Source organism: Syngnathus leptorhynchus, chromosome 11, assembly GCF_054491065.1.
Source record: "Syngnathus leptorhynchus isolate UIUO chromosome 11, UIUO_Slep, whole genome shotgun sequence".
NCBI classification, from domain to species: domain Eukaryota; kingdom Metazoa; phylum Chordata; class Actinopteri; order Syngnathiformes; family Syngnathidae; genus Syngnathus; species Syngnathus leptorhynchus.
The window spans coordinates 9,925,787-9,941,115 of NC_141205.1; the positions used below are offsets into that span (position 1 = coordinate 9,925,787).

General features: G+C 40.7%; 1 protein-coding gene across 2 annotated transcripts in view; it reads left to right on the forward strand.

Moving 5' to 3' along the window:
- kaznb (kazrin, periplakin interacting protein b) overlaps positions 1-15,329 on the forward strand; it is a 48,628-nt gene that overhangs the window by 6,185 nt on the left and 27,114 nt on the right. For both annotated transcript variants that reach the window (XM_085925096.1, XM_085925097.1), the window contains exons 3-4: positions 3,381-3,544; positions 14,020-14,233. In XM_085925096.1, coding sequence (XP_085781222.1) covers positions 3,381-3,544; positions 14,020-14,233 — 378 coding nt within the window. The remainder of the gene's footprint in view (positions 1-3,380; positions 3,545-14,019; positions 14,234-15,329) is intronic.

A 15,329-nucleotide genomic window follows, 5' to 3' on the forward strand; every position in this document is an offset into this window, starting at 1 on the left:
ACAAGAAAAGTTATCATCTACTGCAGGGAAGATTTCACACGTGGGAATACACTCTCGGTGAATGTTTATATCTGCAAGCAATTAGCTGCTGTTTTAGTGAAACAGCAAAACCTTGCAGAAATGATTTGGCTTCATTATCACAGTGCAAGGAAGCTGTGTCTTATTTAAAATTCACATTTGTTATTCATACATATGGAGATTCTAGTCAAGTTATCCACTCTGGCTTGGCTTGCACATATTCCATTTAATGAGCAGCACACAACTGACCACAAGTTTTGAGTGTCAAAGTATGCACATAAATAATGGGACACGGGGCAATTCCAGTTACAGTAACTGAATATGGAAGAAAATGTACTGCGTTGTTTTTCTATGCATTGCCGAACATCAGCACAAATTTCTAGCAACATCCATTACGGTGACGAATCAGATCCCAGTAGATTCCTTCCGATATTTCAAAGTTTTCAAAGTAACAGACCCCTGTTTTTGAATCTCCACACTAAATTGGACAGATTTCTTTGGCAACTATCCGTTCAACAAAGAAAGACCTACCATGGTTACCGGAATAACTTGAAACTGACAAAAGTGACGTGTTCAATTACTCAAGAGGATTAGTTAAATTGGACCCACATGCTGCTGTCACAAAAAAAGCCAACATTGCCCAGCCCAAAATTGATGCATTCAACCTCCCCACATTAAAAGTTCCCAAAAGTCCATCTTTTAGCGCTGTGACGGTTCAAGGTGGCGTTATGCTCTGGATGCGCTCCAATGCGTACTTTTTTGGGCCTCGCTGAAATTGCGCCGGGTATTTATTTTGGCAGAGTCAGCTTGGAAATGAAGCCCAACGCTCTGGTGCGTGATTGCCTCATATTGTTCATTCCCACTCTTGTGGACCTTTTGGCTCCAAAATTGAGCTCTTGGAGCCTCGTCAAATTGCCTTGGCAGAGGCTGTTTGACACACAACTGATGGTGCCTCAAGCATACTGACACAAAAACCGACTTTTTGAATGTAGACAACATAATAGTGGCTATTCACATCTTTCATTAATACACTTCTCTGATTACACTTTTTTTTTTTCATCTATACATTCCGTTTTGCCTCTTCCTGAAAATGATATAGGTTCACATGCCTCATTAAGACTCATTGTTTATGTAGCTTTGCTCCCGTGGGTGTCTACAAAGAATGTAATAGGCTGCCAAGATTTCACATCAAATGGCACGCCTGGCTAAATGTACTGGTTTTTGTTCCTGGAATTTTTTGTGGTACATTGAGAATAGTTTTTACTTGAAATGACAGATTCAGAGAGTACCCCAATTTCTGACACTATTGAGTAAATTATTATTATGTGTTATCTGTACAATACTTATTGCCTATGAAAATCATCAGCCAGTCTGATAATCCGATCAAAGTTTATTTTATTGTTTTTAAAAAAAAAAAAGAATAGTCCTTAATTAGGAGCCCTGTGGCATCCCTTAGAAGTCACTCAATGTAGATATTTGTCCTTATAGTGATTTGCTGAACGAGTTGAATATAGTTATATATTATTATGTACATTATAGTTACGTTATATCCCAAGTTCTTGATTTGATTGATATGTTTTGTTCTGTTTATATTCAAGTGTAGTTTTTATCCCTCTGGCTATCAGTCCATGTAGTAAGTGATTCCCCTCTTCTCTGCGGACCTAAATCCAAACCGTATCATTTCATTCTTTCACTTAGAAGTGTGACAGTTTTGATTGTAAGATGATAAGTTGAATCACAAGTGGAAGAGAAGAGGGAGTGTTCACTTTCGCAACTTGACAGCATGTCGTCTTTTTTTTCAGTCCTATCCGCGACCCCTCCTCACGTCGACGGGGGCAGATGTGCGCACCTTGTAAACGTTGAAGGCGAGATTGGAACTCAGTTGTCAGTCTCTTGTCATAAACATTTTATCCGCCTTTATCCTTGGCTGATTTGATACCCGCTAGCTGCAGGGCTGCCGCGCCCTCGTAAAAAGTCTTTGCTGGAATACAAGACAAGGCTGGCAAGGAGTGATCGTAAATCTGCTGAAAAGTTAACCTTGACTGCTGTGTTCTGCGAGTCTATAGCTGCTAATATATGATGTACCCTTTTAATCTTTTTTTTTTTTTTTATTATTTCACAACCTGACAATATAGCGATTTGAAAGTATCGCTAAGAAACAGTTTTCTTTCATTTGTAAGCCATAAGAGGTCCTTGTTTTTCCCCAATACTCATTTGTCCCTCATGACAGAAATTGACAGACTTCCTACAACCACCTCAATAATATATATGAGTATTTATTCCCTACTTTAAATGAATGATTTTTTTTTTTTAAACCTACTCCAGCCTGAAATATACACATTTCAAATATTATTTAAGAGTTCGGACAGAACGTACATTTCTAAGAGAAAGTGCTTAGAATTTGCTGAAATATTCTAATTAGTTAAAAAAAAACGCAGTATTGGTCAGTTGTCAGATGTAAATCGTTATTTATTTATTTATATATTTTTTAAATTTATTTATTGGTTGAGTATTTATTTATTTATGGAGTATTTATTTTTTTATGGATCATACTAGCAAGATGTTTCAAATATTATGACTCATGCAACTAAATTAGAAACCCAAATATTTGAAATAACTAATGAATGATCAAAAGCGCTCACGATTCCCATTGTATCTTATGCCTAAATTATTCTGTTCATTGCCATGCAATGCACGCCTCCCTGCAGTGAAAACATTGTTCCAATCATGTTTCACACGTTTTAGGATTACAACACGGCTTCTTTCATGTGCAGACGCCACTTGTGTATTTGCTGCCGATTCATCCGGCAAATCCTTCACTGCCTCTTTGTTTCTTCTTAATAGTGTGAAACTTGACTTTTTACATCATTAAAACACACACATGCCGTTTTGGTTCATTTGAATGAAGTCATTGATTGAAGAAGAGATAAATTGAAACTCGCTCTGATTGTCTCTGCAGTGAAATGTGACTTTGCATTGTAAAGACAATTCTTCCACAAAGTCTGACAGCAGAAAAAGGCCAACTTTGCACTAACCCAGAAAGACAAAGCGGTCCAAACGGTGCCCAAAACGACCGTTAACTGCAACACGACACAATGGCATTATTACGGCGGTGGACCCCGGGAAGAATCATATCACATAATTTTAGCAAATGTGGCTTTCTGTGTCTCTCTAATAATGGATTCATCTTAATGGGTCCCTTGTTGTCCAAAATGAGAGTTTCATTCACTGAGGAAGGATCACAGCGGCTTCGGGGGGGGGGTGGATTCTCATTAGCGGGTAAATAAAGCAAAAGCTGGCCGTGCGGAGAAGAAGATAAGACGTTTGTGCGGGAAATGACTCTTGCCTTTTCTCACACGCAGCCGTCCAGTCTCTCAACAACCTCAACGACCAGATCGCTCAGTTCATGGTGAGCCGGCCGTGGAGCCTGAGTCGGGACGAGAACGTCTTCCTGACAGGGGAGCAGGAGGGCGACCCCGTCACCAAGTCCATGACCCTCATGAGACACCTGCTCATGGATGCACAGGTGAATATTTGGATTATTTATTTCATTTTTCACATTTTTATTTAGATTTGATTAGTTGCAGTGTGTTCATTTTAATCAGTCCATTTTCTGAAAATAAAAGCCAAGACAAATGTTAATATGTGAACATAAACAACATTTTATGTTAGCTTCAGGAGCAAAGCTAAATTAATAGAATAATACATGCACTTCATCACAAACAGACAAGCAATATTTTTGCAACTGTTTTTCTTTGCACGTAACTAATTTATAATTTTGTTTTCAACATAATTTTAAACAGTGAACCACAGGTTTACAATTTTTTTTTTGGGCCACAAATTGATGCCTTCAGCACAAACACATCTGTTTTGGAGTTATCTTTTTTTTTTTTTTTTTTTTAAACTTCTTTCACTGTGGCAGTTAAACTGGGTATTTCATTTATTAAACAATTGTATTAAAAATAATTAGACGAAATGAATTAGAAGTGATACTATTATTCATATTCCCCTGTACACAATATCATAATTGCTTGCAGTGTTCTATTATGATGCTCTATCATAAAGAATTTTTCTCAAGTATCTGTCTTATCAAAATCTAGTTTTTTAACGTACAAAAAAAAAAAAGCACAATTTAAAAGAACCTATCAATATGACCCTGTCTCCTCCGGAATGATAAGTCATCCTTATCGTTTGCTCCCATCTTTTTTCCCATCGCATTCCCTGTACTCTCTGATGAATGTTAGCCGCGCATCATTCTCCTACGCATTTATCCTTGGCTTCGTTGACTTGACCGCTCTCACCTACGAGTTGAGGTCAAATGCTGTTAGCCGACACTTTGTTACGCTGCTATTGAGGACTGAGGACTTGGCGGCTGATGGATGACGAGGAACTTTGGTGGCTGATGGAGTGTTGAATTGTGTGTTTGTGTGTGTGTGTTCTCTTCAACTCTTCCATTGAAAGTGGACATGTTAGATGGCGCTGTCAGAAAGATTTAAATAGTCTGCACACGACAAAAGAGGTTGTTGATGGGGAGGCTGGCTGTTGCTATGACAGCAGCCAACAAAGCTTGTTTACATTCACTTCCAAAAGAAAAAAGTCTCACACTGACATTAGCTACACAAAGTCAAAGTCATTCTTCGGAACACTCACACCGGAAAGTGAACATGATGTTGAATAGCGAGCGTGGCAGGCATCACTATGTTTGCCACCTTTTGAATGGCACGAGAAAATGATTGGTTTTATTTCCATGGGCTGCATGAGGTGAGTGAAGCAGGGCAAGCATGTGAAGTGAATTCAGGATTTTGAAATACACATTTGAAGATAGTTCCTGAAAAGACTCAAAACGATGGTGTCCTCAAATGTGGGCAGAAGTGAAAGAGGGAGGCCTGCGCCGCAGTGAGTGTTTTTTTTTTGTAAACATAGATTATAAATGTATGAATGCGCCAATGCACAAGCTAAACTTTACAAAGTGATGTTTGAAGCTGCGATGACTGAGGCTTAACCTTACCGTTGTCGTCATTTCAATTAAGAAACTGGTAGATCCAGTTTAATTCGTTATTGATCATGAAACCATTAAAGTTGGAGTATGAGTCTGAGCCAAAAGAAAAACAAAATAGATTGGGGAGACGAATGATCCCGGGAGCTTTGAGCCGTCAGCAAGCTATTTTTTATTCTCTTCACTTCTGAAATAATGACAAGATTAGGAAGGAGATAAAGTGAAGACAAAGAAAGAGTGGGAGAAGTGGAAAGAAAACGCGTTGGAGTTATTAACCAAATTTTCCCCCCGCTTCTGTTGAATCCAACCCCGATTACTTTTTTCCAGTCAATCCAACATTGAACGTGGTCCTGTGATGCCAAACATCATCTGGGTGTGTTTATTGCAGTGGGCGTGGTCAAGTTTCCACAGTGTAGCCACAGAAACCAGTTTGCGGGTCACAAGATTGATCGGGATGATCTCTTGGTCTTCTTTTAGATAGAACAAGAGGAGTATTGATGTTTGTGTACTCCAAAAGTAGCTTTTCTAAAACAAAAATAGTTTTGTGTTGAGTCTGACACTCGGCGGCTCTATTTTGTGTACTGAGTCAAGGCAGAAAAAACATACACCTACTTCAGGGACTCGTTCAGAGCGCACGCCGCGCCAAGCGGTCCACTTTTTATTGTGCTGGCCGCCGCCTCCACACAACAGAATTCTAAATAATTCACAAGATGGCTCATCCGCTGTGTTGGCGACGGGCGTGAGAGGCGACATTAAATGAGACACAGCGGCGCGGCTTATCAGCACCGCGTGAAAACCTTCTCGGCTTCTCGTTTGCTTCTCTAAGAGGCAATGTTCAGACGAGCGCCGGATCAAAGATGGGGATTGTTGTTATCGGAGGCTAAGCCCCTCCGGTTCCCCGCTGACCACTCATTTGAATGTCTCCACAGCTTGCGAGGGAGTGTAGCAAATAGAAAGGACTTTTATCTGAAAGCAATCACTGCCGGGGAAGCGTCGAGCTGCCCCACGTGCCAGCTTCAGTTTGACCTTGTGCTGCCCGTCTCCCAGCTTGAGCAGACCGTGGACTCGTGCTAAAGAATGTGGCCTTTGGTTTGATTTCCCCCTGATTGGTAAAGACTGTTTCTGCTGGGTGACCCTTGAGCAAGTCAAGATCTTCTTCTCTAAAGTCATTCATTGTTATTCCACTTGTAACCTCAAGTTGATGTTTTCGTAAACCCAGGATGGTTATTGGTATTTGGATCGATGGTTGTTTTTCTCAATGCGGCCCAGTTCTCTAAAAATGAAAAATAATAAAAAACAGACGGTTCAAAGCATAACCTATTTTTCTTTATTCAAGACTCTGTAGTCAGAGATTTGATTTCTTTCTAGGTTGTCCTTAATTTTTGTTTTGCTACAGCAGGAATTGCACCTTCGCTTCATTAGTTAAGACCTTTAGGGTTGTTAAATCTTTTTAGATTAGATTATCTTTACTCTGGTCTTTTTTTTTCTTCCAGCCAAAGCACCTTTGTTTGCATCAATGGTTACAATGTACATGCCGACATCTTATAAATTGATTGTCTCTTTGGATAGAGCGCCTTGTTGTCTGCTGTGAGTGTGCGCATATGTCTACGATTATTCTCCCGATATGTTCCTGGATTCCTCGCCAATCTCTTTCGAGGTGATTATAATAACTCTGCCCCTTTTAACCGCGTTTGTCGGTGACGCCCGGACGCTCGACTCGTTAGCGACGTCTTCCCAGGAATTATGCCACGGCCCTGTGCGTAATCGTTCATCGACTACCCCTGAAGGATTGCCCCAAAAAATATTCTGCTCTGTCATGAATCTCATGGAGATGGTTAGAGGGCATAAAAAGCAGATGGTGGGATTTTTTTTTTTTTTTAATTAACTCCTCCAAAGATTGTATGTCCTTTTGCAAAGTTTGTATGGAGATGCAGGCAGGTGTTGTGAATTGTGAGTCAAATGGCAAGTTTTGTGAAGATGACTGAAAGTAGGAATGGGGAAGTTTTGTAAAGTTGACTGTCGTGGTTTTAGTTTTGATAAACGTGCAAAAATTTGACGTCCTTCACTGATATGCATTGATTAGCATAAAAGAGTAATATTCTTGAAAATAAATCAATATTGACATTGTAGCACTCTAAATATGTTTCTCTAAAAAAATAAAGCTATATTTTAATTTTATATTATATTTTATAAATCATAAATTGACAAGTCAGAATAGTTTAACAATGGTAAATTGTCTGTAAAAAACATCAATAAATAATTCAGTCAACATGTATTGTTGACAGAATCAATTTCAGATGAGAAATGTCATTACGTTCCTTTCTCCAGCTTCCACTATTAAGAGACTAAAGTCTGATTGTTACAAGCAAATATTTTGCAATGTCAACATGGGCACAAAGAAAGATTGTTCTTGTTTTGATTACACTGTGTCCTCTTGGAGGAGGGCTTTTTTCAGTCCTCCCATTTTTCTACCTTGTTACCTCTTGTATAACAATACACCCAATTTGTCAGACTACATGACCGCATCAAACATACAGGGATCATTTTTGCAAGGTTACTGGAGAGGGTGCTGAATTATTCATGGGGACTGTCAAAATGTCTTATGCTAATTAGTTTGCCCACATGCAAACTGTGTTTAAAAAAAAAAAACAAAACAAAAAAACTAGAGGAACATTATATTATATCATTTTGTTTCGCATGGTGCTTATTATAAACGCTGCCTCCTAATCCCTCACAACTCCCCGGGCCAGAGGCGGTTGGGACTAATTTGGCATGCAGATGAATTCAAACCCCAGTTCTTATTATTTAACACTTTTAAGTCGTTTACAATACAAATAAATTGGAGCCATTAGATTCAAAACACACACAAGCGCGCACACACAATAGAAAATCTGCTCATCAGCGCAGCATGCATTTGCATAACGGTTCCGCTATGTGCGAATATTTAAAGAGGCGCTGCCCTCCAACTTGAAGCTGAAACTTCCAGTACAACTTCAATTACATTGGTGCACCGAGCAGCCATATTGCTCTAATTAAAATAATCAAAGTCCTGCTGTCAGGTTGGCACTTCTTCAGCGCTGTTGTGGCTCGGGCTTAATTGCGTTTGCATTTTAATGCGCTGGTTATCTGACTCTGGGTGTGTGTGTGTGTGTGTGTGTGTGTGTGTGTGTGTGTGTGTGTGTGTGTGTGTGTGTGTGTGTGTGTGTGGATATGAAGCAAAACGTGCTGCTTTTTTTTTTTTTTTTTTGCTGAGTGTGGTCATTGGTGCTGCTTTTATTGCACACTTGAATGTCTTTTAATTTGGTCCTCCCGATAAGTCGACATTTTTGGACACACTCAAAGGTTGCGCTTGAGTCGTTCGTTACGCAACCAAATACATTTTGCTCTCACAATTTATACCGCCACCACTCTGGAGTTTCTCCACCCCTAACTTGCTAGTTACCTGGTGGAAGAGCTGACATTTTGTTTTCATATCGTCGAAGCCAAAAGCCAAACGGGCCGAAATCAGAGCGGATTCATTTGCATTTATGATGGTAAATGCGCCTGCTGCTGCTGGCAAACGTGTTGTTGTTTGTGCCAAGTGACTTTCACTTCACGCTTTATAAACACCTTTTAATAGGTGTGGAAGAAACAGGATGCCAAAAATGCTTTGGTTCAAAGCCTGGCTTCAAGGTGGACAACAAAATGGCCGCCCACTGGACAAAACACATTGTTATTAATATCACTGCCAATAAAGGGGACGCACCTTTTGTGAACATGGCTGTTTGGACAAGTGCTGTGATTCTTAATCCTTGGGGTATTTTAACCAAAGCCATTTTAACCATTGAATAAGAAACCTGGGAATGCTTTCAAATGACATAATATGTCTCTTTTAATGTTCATTTGTCAGCAAAGACCAATCAATGGAGTGTACTGATATATTTCAATTGATCATTACAGCGTTGAACATCTAAGAAAAAAAATTGCGGAGAGACGCTGCCTCTGTTAAAACTAATCCAATTTCTTGTGTTGTTCTCTAGGAATTATGTCATATGTGTTTACTTGTATTTGAAGTTCTTAGCAACTTGTGAGAAGTAATTGGGCGGACCCTTGGCTCGCCAGAAGACGACATTAGGATGCCGTCCAGTTTCCTCTGTGCTAATTAAGCAGTTTGGCCAATCTTCAAGGTCACTCAATTTGCGTAATGAATGCAACGTTGTAGTCTGACATTTCAGTAAATGCGCCTCCCTGGATTTATGTCGGCGACTTGGTCAAGGAGTTTAATATAATTTCCATTTTTCATGTGCTAATCAAGAACAACTGGCTACCCATGGGGCTTATTAACTTCATTTTGTATATTGCTAACGGGAGCTTAAATATTAGCCTGATTTTGATCAACACTCATCGACAATTAAAATTTTATGAATAATGAATTCATCGGGTGCGGGAAAATGTAGCTTAAAAAGCATTTTTGCATTTGAAAATAAAGTTTGGGTGACCCGTTGTGATTCGAGGGGTATGGGCAAGGAGTTCATCATTTTGTGTGTGTGCGTGCGCTTGTGTCAAGGCAAGAACTATCGATTTGGAGCTACCCTCAATGGAAAGTGTGAAAATGATTACGCTCACCAAAAAAAAAAACAACAGGTTGCAAGTAGGAATGACGCCCCATTATTACCTCTGGCAAGGATTGGCAAGTTCAGCACTCTGACTTGCTGATGTGCACGTTAAAAACTGCAACTCTTGTCTTGACTGATGTGCTTTTTTTTTTTGTTATTCGCTTAGTGCTTATAAATAACTCAAAGTGACAAAATTCTGGAAAAAAAGCTCAATCTAGAAAAGAATAATGAAAGAAAAAAAATACTGAATGATTTTTTATGAATGAAAAATATTTTTTGATATTAGCTTTATATGCTTAAAAGAAATGTAAAATAAGAAACAAACCTGTAATATCAGAATACATCCTTGATTGGAGAATAAATTCAACTTTTGTAAATAGAAAAAAAAAGAGAAAAAATTACCATTTCATTTATATAAAGCTCATTTTGTTGGGGTGATAAACTCAAGAGATAAGTCACAAAAAAAAAAAGTCATATTTTTGTTGGATATTAGATCACAGTGTTCTACGGCTCAGCCAGCAGGGGCCACAAGTGAGAACGGTGTGAAATGAGGCAGGAAAAATGAGTCCATCTCCTCCAGGAGGTCCTTAGTGCAGTCTAGCCCCCCCTCGCCATCCCCCCGCCCCCTCCTTGTCTCGAGCTTGTCTTCCATTCCGTCCCCCAGGCCTGTAGTCAGGCCTTTATCTAGCGCCTGATCGTGTTTCATCGCAAAGCACCTCGGACTGTTATCTCCAAGCGTAGCGGCAGCCGTCTAAGTGTTTGTTGTGACCGGGCGATTTGAGATGGGCCGGTCGGGCATCACAGCACATGCCAGCTTTGGAAAGGGAAATTGGGTGCGAGTCGCTGCTGTGTGTTTGACAGCTGATGATTGCGTCTGTGACTTATCTCACAGCCGCCACAGGGATTGTCTGCTACACTTTCAAATGAGAAGACTTTCGCATTTCATTTACACTTTGGAACATCTTCTTAATCCACCGACTGCATGCACTGGTTGAAAGAATCACAATCACATAAGCCTTCTCGACAGTTTTGATAATACTGTAGGCCTATATACGGTGGATATAAAAAGTCTACACACCCCTGTTCTGATGCCACGTTTTTGTCTTACAAAAATCGAGACCAACAAGTCATATAAAATGTTTTCCACCATTAAATGACCTGTACAACCCAACTGAAAAAAAAAATCCAGTAAAAACTATACACATCTAAAAAAATGTGGTTGCACAAGTGTACACACCCTCCTATAACAGGGGTGTGGCTATGTTCAGAATTAACCAATGACATTCCGACAAATGGGAGTTACTGATAAATGAACTAATGATTTTTTTTTTTCAGATTTCTGCGGTGTGAATCCTTCCTTTTTGACATCTCTGCTCAGTTGAGCGTGATATCACTTTTTGCTCTTGGTTTAAAAATGGAAAGCGTCCCATTGCTTTGGAGGATTAGTCAATATTCAATTAAGCCAAACGGACGTCCATAGTGACTGTTTATCAATAGCTCTTGTGAACACTCCCATGCACACGCACACTTAATTAAACTTAAGCCGTTAACAAAGTGCCAACACGTGCAGAGAAAGTGAAAGTGAGTGGCACTGTCAGAGTAGACAATGGCTGACGCATCCTTAAAAGTGCCTGTCCGCTTATTGATGTGTATCTGGGACACGCCGCGACCTTTCACCCGCTCCGATCGTTTGTTTCCGAACATTGCGTAAGTGCGGTGGGTTCTCACTAAACTTGTTTGCTTGGAAATAACAATATCGGGGTTTGAAGCGGGACAGCGGGAGCCGTCGTTGTGTCCTGCATCACTAATAGGCCACTAACCAGGAACAGTCTAGACTTTGATAATGATTTGTTGACATGGGATGAGATCAGACATGCAAACGCAGCAGAGCAACACTGTGGCTGATACAAATGTGCTTTGTTTTCCTTTTGGTGCTTTGGCTAAATAAACTCAAAATAGAATTATAGTGTTGCCATTGTAATGGAAAATAACAACCCGTGTGGTTCTTGCAAAATAAATTTGAGTGAACACAAACTCGAACAACATGTTCAGTTTAAGTCAGTTTATAATAATCCAAATTTCTGTACAGTAACTTTACATGATGTGAATGTTATCATTAAACGCCAGCCAACAAATTTGTACTTTTTTTAATGCAAGTAAATTTTTCTACGGGTTTTTTTTTGCGCTAATTCCGAATCTGCTCGTTTTTTCTCGCATATCGGGTTTTGTTTTGTCTCGCACATCAGGTTTTGATCAATATTACAATATGATAAGAATGATATTTATACTAAAGACTACGCTACAAGCTCAAAGTGAGCTGACATCACTGATTTCCCTTATGAGGACAGGCATGATGGAAAAAAAGATGGAAAATCAATAATGTGATATTATAAATATCTGACTAAATCCAAAGTAAACACTTATTTTCTTTTTCATTCAAATTAGCTTCAATCGACAGAGCTGAACTGACACGCATAATTCATTTTACTTTGAATTTACATTTTTGACTCAGCAACATTAATCAGCAACTTATTTTTCAAGTCAAGCCACACTTGATCAGCCACTTATTGAGAGGCACAATCAGTGAAGCCTGACGACTATTACACCCTCAAGCCCCATTAAAATAAAAAAATATATAAAAAAAAAGCGGAGTCAAGCTCACCTGGCTGTCGAACAATTTGATACTTGGCTCACTAGCATATATAAAATTGATTTTGATATAAAAGACGCCAACAGGAGAGCAGAAGATTGCCACACAGAAATCTTTCAAGAAGATGTGCAATGAATTACAAATAGATTTTGGCAATTTATAAAAGCCCAAATAAGACTTCAGATTAATATCCTAGTCAAGTGGTAGACGTCCCATTTCCCATCCCATTTAACACACCGTCAAATCTCATCGGTTCATGTTTTCTTTTCCAAAGACCTTTTAACATCCAGAAGACTTTGATTCATTGACATCCTTGATAAGTGTTGACACATATCGCAGGTGATGAAACCTCAGGTACCTGAGTGATGCTTTCTTCCTTCATAGGAAAGAACATAAATGCTGGAATCCATTTACACATTTCGAGACAGTCTGCTCTTAAGTGTAAAAAAAAAAAGCTCCAAACTGACATAATTATCATGATGAGCGTTTAGCCCGCCTCAACGATGCATCCCGGTCTGCGCAGTGTCGTGCATTGTAAATGAAGTGTCAGATTACGGCGTCTCAGCAAAACGTCTTTCCATCCATCCATCCATCCATCCATCCATCCATCCATCCATCTATCCATCAGTGTGTTTGTTTGCTTGTTTGATGGAACTTTTTACGTCCACGCACAAGACTGATGCTGACACTTTCTCTTTACTGGCTGTAATGTAATCTGTCTGACTGTTCTCCATTGCGCTTCAATGGGCCTCATTCAGTCTTTCTCACTCACAGTTGAAAAGTTTCCCCCTTGGGCGCCTTTGGCTCCCTCCCATCTCCTCCCTTTCCTCTCCCACCGACATGGGGAGGGGAGGGGGGGGGGGGCTTTTCCCAGAACAAAAGGGATGAATATATAATGGAATGAACTGGACGTGGGTGGATGTGAGTGGGGGCGTGAGAGACCCAAAGACAGCGGGGTGGTGGTGTGCTCCTCAAAGGGGGCTCTGAAAGAGTAGGACCGAGCGAGGAGAAACTTTTTTTTCTTTTCTTTTCCATAGAGAACTGGCTAACTGGTAACAGACGCCACACGGGTGTGGGAGACGCAGCGCGCTCGAGTTCCACACAGTGAATGCATCATAGCCCACTGAAGAAAAAAAAAAATGGCTTTCTTAAAATAATGACAAGAGGAATGTAGTAGTTCAGCAAAATTAGCGGTCAATAAATTCTTGAGAATCTGACTTGGCGAGCTTTCTTAAAACAAATGATGTATTTATACTAGCTATACTTAGATAGGATTTTGCAATGTTCAGATGAATCATCAGTTCTAATGATTTCACAGAAAAAAAACTGACTGGTGAAAAGAAATATTTTGGCAAAGAACAAGCATATTATGTCTTGATTGGAGATAACCTTATATGAATTTTGGTTTTTGCAGTGGACCCATCATCCCGTCTCTCTCTCTCGCTCTCTCTCTCCCTCCCTCCCCCGGTCCTGCAGCACATGGTACAGTCCGCTCAAAGGCTGCATGTCATCTCACTCCCTCCTTCTCTGAGAGCAGCTGCTCACAGCACGGTCTCCTTCTTCTCCGTCTCCTTCTTTTCTTTGCCCTCACGTGCCAATGATGCAGTAGCACGTCGACGTCATCCCCCGGCACGCAGCGACTTTTCTTTCTATTAAGTTACATCGGCGGAGAGGTGGAGGCACAGGTGGAGGAGTTGCCACCGGTATCCTCTTATCAACTTTAACAACATGCCGCTCCTCTGTGTGGATCCGCTCCTCAGGGAAAAATCCTCAAAATGATGGAGGACAACAAGCAGCTGGCCCGCCGCATCGACGGGGCCATCCGCTCGGCCGGCCAGGAAGTCAGCAACCTGCGCTCGGAGCTGACGGCCACCAACTGCAGGCTGGCCGGCCTGGGAGCCGGCGGCACGGCCGCTTTGGAGAACCATCACCACCGGCAGCACAAGCACCACGCCGACAGTCTCCGCTACCGGGGTGAGTGTGAGCTCCTCCTCTAGCTCGTGTCACAGTCAGAAGATGTTTAGAGAGACGTGGGAAACATTTGGGGAATGCTGCTAGTATCATTCCACTGCATGCAAGGCTAAAGGGAAGCACATTTCTTTTGGAAGGGGGATGACTTGGACCACAGCCGATTTTCGGGGTTCAGCTTTTGCAGGCCACTGCTGGGCTTGCATCCCTTTGGAATCTCAAGCAGCTTTGAGAACTTGAGCCAAAGTTGTACATTTTGTCTAGGGAATAGTTTTAACTGCGTAAGTCTGTTTTTTTCAGACAGCCATTCTCATTCGGAATCACTTCAGATTTATGCCAAGTGTCAGTGCTAGCGAGACCAATTTCATCCAAAAGGATGAGTGAGGGCAACAGGTTAATAAGCTGCTGCAGAAACAATGTGAACAGTGTGGTGCCGCATTCAGGTGATGACTGATTTCACCTGAATCTGACCAATGAGTGACAAGCAGCTCAACATAATATATGGCCGCTGCTTTTGCCAATGGAAAAGCACCAAAATTGAATCGACTGTGCTGAGCCAGGAATGCTACTTCTCCACTACAAGCACCGATTGAACTCATCTTGGTTTGGAGGCACTTCAAACCAATGTTAAAAGTACAAAAACGCATCGCTCAAATGACAGACAAACCGCTGCAGCAAAAAGATAAATAATGTAACACTATTTACATAACACTATTTCGGCAATGATGAGTTTTTAGCAGTGGTTTAGTTGACTTGCTTGAAATAAGAGGTGTCAAAATGAATCGACAATTACTTCAATAATCGAGCAATCGTTTGTAGCTGTTGTTTAATTTCAAATGGTCAAAAATCCTCAAAATTTAGTCCCGTTGAGGCTTGTGCGTGTCATGTGAGACAATAAAGCGGCTTGCCATTGCTGACTCATCTCGTCGCGTTCTGAGGTGTTGCCGCCGAGTTCGGCGCCCATTACACGTGTGAACGATGACTTCATTTGCACAGAAGGTAAATACAACTTTGTCATGTTTGTGTGCGTAGGCATAATCACAAAGGATAAAAACAGAAACAAGTCACTCCATGTTTGATCCCAAACGAGCCTCTCGGTTGT